The sequence below is a fragment of the Strigops habroptila genome, chromosome 6, assembly GCF_004027225.2.
Source record: "Strigops habroptila isolate Jane chromosome 6, bStrHab1.2.pri, whole genome shotgun sequence".
Lineage (NCBI taxonomy): Eukaryota > Metazoa > Chordata > Aves > Psittaciformes > Psittacidae > Strigops > Strigops habroptila.
Window position 1 is genome coordinate 74,156,575 of NC_044282.2, and position 9,880 is coordinate 74,166,454.

At 41.6% G+C, this 9,880-nt stretch overlaps 1 protein-coding gene across 1 annotated transcript in view; it reads left to right on the forward strand.

Moving 5' to 3' along the window:
* EFEMP1 (EGF containing fibulin extracellular matrix protein 1) overlaps nucleotides 1–8,297 on the forward strand; it is a 51,046-nt gene extending 42,749 nt beyond the window's left edge. Inside the window, exons 7-11 of the mRNA XM_030490501.1 lie at nucleotides 970–1,089; nucleotides 2,517–2,636; nucleotides 4,048–4,171; nucleotides 4,289–4,484; nucleotides 7,063–8,297. Coding sequence (XP_030346361.1) covers nucleotides 970–1,089; nucleotides 2,517–2,636; nucleotides 4,048–4,171; nucleotides 4,289–4,484; nucleotides 7,063–7,221 — 719 coding nt within the window. The 3' untranslated portion in view covers nucleotides 7,222–8,297. The remainder of the gene's footprint in view (nucleotides 1–969; nucleotides 1,090–2,516; nucleotides 2,637–4,047; nucleotides 4,172–4,288; nucleotides 4,485–7,062) is intronic.
* The last annotated feature ends 1,583 nt before the right edge of the window (nucleotides 8,298–9,880 follow it).

Sequence of the window (9,880 nt, forward strand, 5' to 3'; positions counted from 1 at the left end):
CACTGTTGCCAGAAATTAACTAAAAGGAGGAAGAAAAAACTCTTGTAACCAGTTTTACCCTATTCCTGTTCATTTTCAGGACTAGGAATTTCATAATATAGAGAATTAACATCTTCCTCATTGGGTTAGTGCCTGATCTTAGTCATCTTTCTCAGTCTTTAGTTGTACCTGTGAATGACTGGGGGTTGCTGACATCAACAAGCATTCACAAAACCCATGAGCTCAAGATCTTTTCAAATGCATCTCTCCTCTACTGGTTATATCTGATAAACACAAATATGAATGGAAAAGGGGAGGAATAGAAGGGAAAACACACAGAATAAATAACAGAGGAGCAGCAGTTAGTCAACAGCCTATGAAAACAAGTGTTATAGATTCCAGAGTTGATTCCAGTTATATAAACTTCCCATTAAAAATTGCTTCTCATACCAGTGTTCTCACATACGTTCACAGGATGGGCACATCATGGAAAAAACCCAGCATAGAAACATACCTTCCCCCAATATGGTCTAGGCCTTTGAGCATTGCAAAACTCCACTGGCCTCAAAGGCTCATGTTATAATTGTAATGGAATTTAAAAGAGCAAATTTTAAGAGTAATAAATAGCTCCAATAAATCTTAACCACTGCATGCTGAGAGCTCTTATCAGTATGTGTTCCTTATATCAATTATTTATAGACACTTGGCATTTCATACCTGAAAAAAAGAGGCTGGAATGTGGAGTTTAATAGCCACACTGAACATTTTTGGAAGAATCCATCACACATTAGAATAACTCTCATTCCTGGAAAAATACTCATTTTGCTACATGGAATGTAAAGCATAGATCTGACATTCCAGTGATGCAGAATCTATATTGATACAGTCAACTGAGCTCCTGCTAAGCAATAGACCCAGACTAAGGGCTAACTCACTTAATCAGCCTTATACCAGCTACACAGGATCAAGATCTGTAACTTTTCCTTTCAGACATCAACGAATGTGATGCCAATAACCCATGTGCACAACAGTGTTACAATATACTGGGTTCTTTCATCTGTCAGTGTAATCCAGGGTTTGAGCTGAGCAGTGACAGAATCAACTGTGAAGGTAAGCAATTTGTGTGTCTTGGAAGAGGGATTTTTTGCTTTAAATCATGTTCCCCAAAGTCTTTTTGTGAACTAACGGATATAATTCAAGTGGAGCCACCCTGTGGGTGCAGTTTGTAGCCAAAACCCTTAAGACATTTAGGTTTTGTGTTCCAAATGTGGTTGTTAACGCACACCTTAGTAGCTGTGCTCAGGTACACATAGATATGGGTATCTCTCTTTAATAGTAAGTGCAAAGCAGGACAGACATTACTACATTTCAGACCGCAGCTGGGAAGAATAAGGCTTCTGAATGCTTATTTCACAAACTCATTGGACTTGTGTGTGGTCTAATGCTGATGACCATGAAATGAATCGGAAAGGAATGCAAACCAAAAACAAGTGCAAGTTTGTGTGTTGTTGAGCTCCTCTGAAAATAAAACCTCCCATTTCTGATTTTAAGGAAGTGACAATTGTGCTTTTGAGGGGCTTTCAAGCCTGTGTATCCAAACAGCACGTCTCCTGATGATTATACAATCAACACTTTATTTCCTCTGCCAGAGTCTCCACAGGGGTTCTCTAATCTCCTTTTGGACACATGATGATCTCACCCGTAAAGCCAATATCCTTTCTACCAGTCTTTGAGCCAAAGAGGGCTTTTTGGTTTACCACTGCCCTGCTAAACAACCAACAGAGCTATTACAGATGCTCCCTCTCCAAGCTTCTTAAGCTAATCCTATTTGCAAGTGAACAGAACAGGGAGCAGCAAGTATGCAGCCTCCAAGGACAGCCCTGACATGGAACCAAGAACTGGGCTCAAACCTCCGAGGCAGTAGGAGGGAGTTGGGTTGTTTTCCAAACCATTCCCTAGTTTTGATAGGTTTAATCTCATTTCCAGTTAATGGCATATACTGCTCAATTCTGTTTCACATTACACTTTCTAGCAAGGGACTGATGGTTACACAAGGATTAAAAAAAAACTAAAAGAGAATGGTACACACTGATTGTTATTTGAAGACAAAAAGAGGCCTTCCCCTCTTCCCCAAAGAGCTACTCCGTTAGCGTAGGGCACGAGTACAAAGGCAATATTTTTGCCTTACTAACTAATCTCCCATCTGTGGGGTTTTGTGGAAGTAACCACATTTTGGAATACTAAAAGAACAAATTCTTTCAAGACTTTTTTTCCCAAACCTGTTCTGAAGTCTAAACTTAGCTTCTGCCTCCTCAAATCCCAAGTTCTCAATATTGTTGATAAAACACCAGCAGAACTTGCCCTTCTGTTTGCAACTTTGAGGTGTTAAGCAATACCTTTCAGGGCCTTGATAACTTACTCCTCTTAGACAGAATTCATTTCTTTCCCTGTTAGAACCAGCATTTAGTCACTATATTTAGTTCTGTAACAAGCTAAATGTTAGACACCAGTAACTTTAAGCTCTTCTGCCTCTGCAGACACTGATGAATGCAGAACCTCAAGTTATATATGTCAGTATCAGTGTGTCAATGAACCAGGGAAATTCTCCTGTGTCTGCCCTGAAGGATACCAGGTAGTAGGAAGCAGAACCTGCCAAGGTGAGTGCCTTCAGCTTAGCAGCCTCAATACTGCATTAGTAACATCATTTCAGGCAAGGCTAAGAATGCTTCCTATCTAAATATTTATATCCCATGACATTATGTTAGAAAAAGGTATGTTGATAAAGCATTTGATGATTAATTGCATCTCTTATATTAATTCTTACTTGAATCCTGCAGCTCAAACTCTTCAGTCCTTCAGATTCCAAGGACAAAGTGTCAGGTTTTGCAACCTTTAGATAAAGTTGGTCTCGGATGTCTAGGTATGAGTCTAAGTTGCAGAGATAAATCTCTCTGGAAAAGGAAATTAGACCATTTTTTACAGACACTAAACATGCCTTTATATCATGTTTCATTTTATAGAGATTCCTTACTCCAGCCACAGTAGAAATGAAAGATGCTTCTTCTGATAACAGGAGAAAAATAATACGCAAGACTTGAGCAGCTTTGATAATCTGTGCTTAGAAAATAAATGTTCTTGTGCCACCAAATGCCAGAATTTTGAAGCCTGGGTTTTCCTCACTGGTGCTAAATGTCTCTGTATCTTATTAGAGATTATTGCAGAACAACATACTTAGTGCAAGAACTATTGCTTCTGTCATCCAGAATTTAACAGTCATTATCTATAGAAATAAATAGGTGCTAATTATTGGCAAAAGGGATGAGGAAGTAAATAAGTTTGATATTTTGTATAAAATCCAGATAAATTTCTTTCCCTTAAGACCAGCAGCTGATACTGAACATGGTGGGGTAGTTTGACCACGTAAATCTGTGCCTTCCATGACTAAACCCTTTCTGTGACTGTTCATTTCAGGAGACCATGTAGGTAGATGCTAGTGGGGTTCTGGCACTGACAGGATAATAGAGCATCAATACAGTGTGAGTCTGACAGTTCCAACTTCCATTCAGAGTTATTTTCCCAGGCAAAAAAGGAAGCTCTACTTGGCACAATAAACAAGTTTTCCTTATTCCTTTCAAAGCTATTTTAGTTAAAATGTAGCCATTAACTAAACATTTATACCATGAAAGTCAGGCAATTAAAAATGAGAAAAGCTGGAAAATCACAATTCTTCCTCAAAACCTTTGTCCTCTGTCTACAAGGTATCTTCTGCTATAAAATCGTACTTTGCTATTTAAAAGCTTTACACTATTTCCACAGTTGTATTATGATTAATGTGTATCTTTAATCAACTAAAAAAAAATCTTCAGACTTAATGAACATTCAAACACATTTATCCCACTTCTGCATAGGGAAAATCCTTTCTAGCCAGGCCCCAGAAGAGCAGGTAAAGAACACAGGAACCTGTTGGGTTTGAACAGACAAGCAGGTGGTTGTTTTGAAGACACTGTTTGGTTTTGTAGCAAACTCATTTCCATCTGCTTTGACACAGCCCCTTTTCCTTCCTCCTAGATATAAATGAGTGCGAGACCACTAACGAATGCAGAGAGGATGAAATTTGCTGGAATTACCATGGAGGATTTCGCTGTTACCCAAGAAATCCTTGTCAAGAGCCCTATGTCCTCACATCTGAGAAGTAAGAGAAGGATTAGTCTTTTTTAGCATGATCCTCATCAGGCAACATAAGGAGACACATTAGAAAGCAAATACCATGTGTTTGCAGCGATCAGTTTCACCCTTTTGTGTCTTCCAGCCGCTGTGTCTGCCCTGTATCAAACACCATTTGCCGGGAGCTGCCATACTCTGTGGTGTACAAATACATGAGCATCCGCTCCGACCGAACGGTGCCCTCTGACATCTTCCAGATCCAGGCGACCACCATCTACCCTAATACCATTAACACATTCCGGATCAAGTCTGGGAATGAAAATGGAGAGTTTTACCTGAGAGTGAGTATTGGTGGGAGTTGGGCCCTGAGCAGGACATGAAAACAACTGGGTTATAACACCACAAGGTGTTCTAGTGCCTGGCCATTTGGCAAAGCCATCAGATGTCCCCAGAAGAGTATCACAGCATCCCAAAGTTCATCAACTGTTTGAGTCTTCCTTTTCAAATGTGCTTGGTTTCTAGATTGTAAAAAGCCTTTTACTTTTCTACCTAAAAACTCTAAAATTGAGAATCAAACCGTTTCTTTCAAATTAATACAACACTAGTAGTGATCATGAATGTTTACCAATCCTGGGACACCCCGATTCCAATGAGATACCTCCATGCTTTTCACTCTGTCCCAACAGCTATATGTATGTATTTAGCAGAGGATTACAGATTCCTTGTATAATTATCATAGAATCCCAGACTGGTTTGTGTTGGAAGGGAGCTTAAAGCTCATCCAGTTCCAACCCCCTGCCACGGGCAGGGACACCTTCCACTAGAGCAGGTTGCTCCAAGCCCCTGTGTCCAACCTGGCCTTGAACACTGCCAGGGATGGGGCAGCCACAGCTTCTCTGGGAAAAGCCTGTGCCAGCGCCTCAGCACCCTCACAGGGAAGAGCTTCTGCCTCAGAGCTCATCTCAATCTCCCCTCTGGCAGGTTAAAGCCATTCTCTCTTGTCCTGGCCCTACAGGCCCTCTCCAGGTTTCTTGGAGCCCCTTTAGGCGCTGGAGCTGCTCTAAGGTGTCCCCTTCAGGAGCCTTCTCTTCTCGAGGCTGCCCCAGCCCAGCTCTCTCAGCCTGGCTCCAGAGCAGAGCTGCTCCAGCCCTCGCAGCAGCTCCAGGGCCTCCTCTGGCCTCGCTCCAGCAGCTCCACGTCCCTCTTGTGCTGTTGCCCCAAAGCTGGATCAGGACTGCAGGGGGGGTCTCCCCAGAGCGCAGCAGAGGGGGAGCAGCACGAGGAGCTCATGCTTTGGGGGTGCAGCCCAGCACACAGGGGGGTTCTGGGCTGCAAAAATATTAACCATATAAAATATGCAATTTAAATTTCTCATTTCTCCAAAAAAGTAATGAAATCAACAGCAGCTTGGGATGAGGCACTGATTGCTGGAGTGCGAAGTTCAGGGTAACTTACAAGGGCTTTGTGTCCTGACAGACCCAAACCTTCATTTTCCCATAGTGCTGCAACTATTTCAGAAAACCACAAAAGTTCAAGTGACTGACGACAGCAGCATTTCCTGTTGGTATCATGCACTCAAGTAGATCCACATGAATGAAAGTGTCCCTAACATCTGCTTCTGAAGCTTTTTGGGGGGAAGAAATCTGATTTTCTTGGACACTTGTAATATTTACAAATCCCTGGGAAATCCTTTTTGCTTCATATATGGCTTTGCACTCAGGAGAAGAGAATCAGCATAAAAAGCTTCAACCAGAAATATATTCATTGGAAGGTTTCCATATTTTTCTTCAAATCTGAAGATGGGGGGTTGATAGTACATCCCAGAAGTGTACCAAGATATGGCATTGCCTATTTATACCATGGTTCCTTAAGATGGGAACAAGGAATTACTCACCTGTATCTCACTTGTTTTGGTATAACCTAAGCCCCAGTGCTTTTCCCTGGATTTATTACACATCAAACCCCCCTACCTACCCCCAAAATACAAAGTTATTTGCTTAAAAAAAGATCAAGACCACTCCAACTCTAGTTTTGGGTTAGATCTCAATCTAGCCTTTAAACTGTCTTTTAGACTAACAATTCCAATCTTCTGTTGCCACCCAACAAGAAGTCACAGGCCTTAAATAAGGAAGCGTGTGTTTATTCCTGGCAAGGGACTGTGGTAAACAAAGGCTTACTTGGAAGTTATTCCTATTGTTGTAGTAAAACTTGGAGCTGGGTCTTGGATACAGTGGATGGATTGGATTCAGCTGTATGATATGCAGTAAGTGAAGGGAGAGCTGGAGTTTACCCTTTGGCTGTCACCTGTAAATGACAAAGCTGTTTAACAAACTAGCAGCATGCCATGTGCAAGGCCTGTCAGTGTTCCCCAGCAGCATGATCCCAGGCTGGGAAAAGAGCTTTGGAGCAGTACAAGATGGGGATGGCAACAGGCACACCAGTTGCAAGAATACCCTGTGTTTACAAGGAGAGCATGACTTCTTCAGCATGAGCATTGAGACAAACTTAGTTTCCCTCCACTGAACAAGCTACATCACTGTTAAAGACATTAGGTCTCTTGTTTTACTTATTCTCTCTATATTTTAAAAGCTGATAGATGGGGCTAAAACCAAAGACCATCCTGGGATAGATTACCACTTCCCATGTCCTTGAGGAGAGTCAGCATAACCAGGACCAGATTTTGCAGTGCAGTTTATTCCTCTGAGCCCTGCTCAGGTAAAGCTTTCCCTGCAGCAAAGCCAGGTGTGAGATTAGTCATGGCCATTTCAAAACGTTAAAAGAATACTTGCATTGTGTATCTCTGTGCTGAGACAGAGCATTTTTACAGGGTAGTAACACCCCAGCACTCTCTTGATGCAACTAGGGACTCGTTTTAGGTTGGACTGAATTAAACTGAGGGTTTTTTTGTTGTTCTTTCAGCAAACAAGCGCCGTGAGTGCAATGCTTGTACTGGTGAAATCACTCTCAGGACCAAGAGAACACATTGTGGACCTGGAGATGTTAACAGTCAACAGCTTGAATTATCGTACCAGCTCGGTGTTAAGATTAACAATAATAGTGGGACCTTATGCATTTTAGTGGTTTTCAATAACCCTTCACTGGCACTTAAAGCAGCCAAAGAATACTCTCTTAAAGAAAGCACTTACTATTTTATTTATAGAGTTTGCTCTCTTGGTTTTATTTTCAAGATTTGTTTAGTAAGTCGATACCTGTAATCCACACATTACACCTGTAATTCAAAATTAGTAGATGTGTTCCATAGTATAACATGGGCATTGTCACTTTCTGTATAAAGATTTAAATCTTTTTTATTACCTTTCTTGGACTAGATACATACTCTGCTTTTGTATGAGACCTGTATGTTCATACTCTCCTGTAAAGCTTCACACCCCCTCCCTAGCCAAATAGGTCATGCAATTAAAAGGTGATCTTCTGTGTTGTTCTGATTTTAAATTCTAATGCAGCTACACTGACAATCTCGACAAGAATAAATGATATAGTATGAATGATACACAAAGAATGGTTATCTGATAAGCTAAAATGTATTTCTTCTTTTTAACTACTTTGTAACAAAAGCTAACAGTCAATAAAAACCTCTTTCTGTAGACATTTATGTGCTATCACAGTTGGTTTTTCTAATCTGGGTTGGAGGTGACATGGTGAGAAATGTTTGGCATTGGGTTTTTCTATGCAGATTGTGTTAACCATACCATGGAATAACATTCTGCTCCCGCCAAGATAAATAGACCATAGGAAGAAAACTTCTCCCACAAGGAAAGAAACTCCAAATGGAAAAATCACCGCGCAGGGCACGTGTGTCTGCGCTTCCTCCTGAGAACACTGTTGGTAGTTACTGGTTAGAGGGATACAGCGTTTGCAGACAGAAGTTAACATGCTATTTTCTCCAGAAATATTATGTTTTATACCACGAATTGAGTGCATTTGCTTAGTAAGTTATACCATTGTCAGGCACTCGGTCCTATTCCTGCTCTTACAACTCAGATGTATCATGTACAGTGTTCATAAAGTTTATTTCTAATTCAAGAACTAATAACACCTTTTGTAATATGTCAAATCTTATTTCTTGTTTAAAAATGTAGTAGTTATTCCTTTGATGTACAAAATTTTTAATAAAGATCTCTTACCATATTGAATTCAGTCTTTTTTTGTGGTAGTTCAGAAGTACATTAGAGGGGTCAATCAGCAGCTACTGGGGGAGTCAGCAAAGCCCCATTGAGTTCTGTGGAGTCAGAAGGACCCAGATCTTGGTCCACACAGTGTTAGTTCATGGCAGACTAAAACCACAACTCCTTTGTAGAAGGACAAAGGCATTTCCTACTGAGTTTTAGTTTTAATGACACTAAAAGAGGATAAATATACAACATTCACACATTGCTACTTAGTTGCTGATTTACAGGAAGGAGCCTCTTTTCTATTTCAAATTCATTTTCTATATAAAATATTTGTGAATAGCACATACAATATACACAAAACCCCTCTTGTGGTGCAGACCCACAGATTCATATTTATTATGTCAGTCACCCTCAGTGATTGCTTTCAAGGGATGTGCCCAAAGCAGCATTGAGCATGGCTGGAGGACTTGGCACCCAGAGGTCCTGCACGACACAACAGCCAAGATTTGCTCCAGTGTATAACTTAGAACAGGCCACAACCGCTCTGGTTTAGGGTGACACATCCCCCACGCTCAGACAAATTGCAGAGCAGGACCCCATTATCCAATGATCATTCCTTCATGCACTTATTTGTGGCTTTAAACAAATACTTCCTCTGCCAGAAGGGTCAGAGCACATGGTTGTAACACAGGCCAAAAAACAGTGCTGGCGCTGGGTCACATTTGCTTTGCCTGAGGCCCCGGAGCTGTGGGGTGAGACCCCAAGTAGCCTTCACTCCCTTGGCAGAGAGAAGCTCAGCAATGCAAACCCAGTTGCTGTGTAGAGGGATTTAACTGGTGTTTTCCATGGCAAAAACTCTCTGATACAGAGAATTTGGCTTTGTAGGAAGCTCCTTCCTCTCCCCAGAGGGATTCCTCCCCATTCATCATCACTCCAAATCTGCTCGGTTCGAAAGGCAACTCCTCACCCAGCACATGTACTGAGCAAAATGCCTCCAACCTCCTCCTCCTCCCCTGTGCAATCCCTGTGGCAAGCAGGGAGGTTGTCAACTAACATTTCCTACCCATGTAGTCTGTCCTCACAAAGCAGCAGTGCTGGCCCTCATGCATCCCCCTCGCCCCCAGCACCAGCACTGTTCTTTTACACTGACTTCCAGTTCCGCAAACTGTGTCATTCAGCTTTGCCCATTCCAACAAACAATCAATTTTGTTGTTTCTAGGTTTAAAATGGGCAATTTTCTCTTGATAGGCACCCAGTGGCTTTGCCTCCTTCAGTCCTGGGACTTGCAGTGGACAAGGCTGGCCCCTGTAGTGAATTAAACAGCCACAAATCATCCCCAAGCTGCCAGGCTCTGCCCCAAGGAGTTACTCCACCTTCATGCTCTGCCAATATTTACACCAGCTTCATCACCAGCGCTATTAAATCTCTGCTTTTCTGACAATGACCCAAAACTGATCATTATATGTATATAAAAATAACATTTATATACTTATCAAACAGCATGAACAGCAGAGGTATTGTAGCTCATACACGTGCCCAAGCCGTATTCAGCTCACTCTTTCCTGCACATCTCACCATGCTCATAGACTTGGCTTTAACCCATT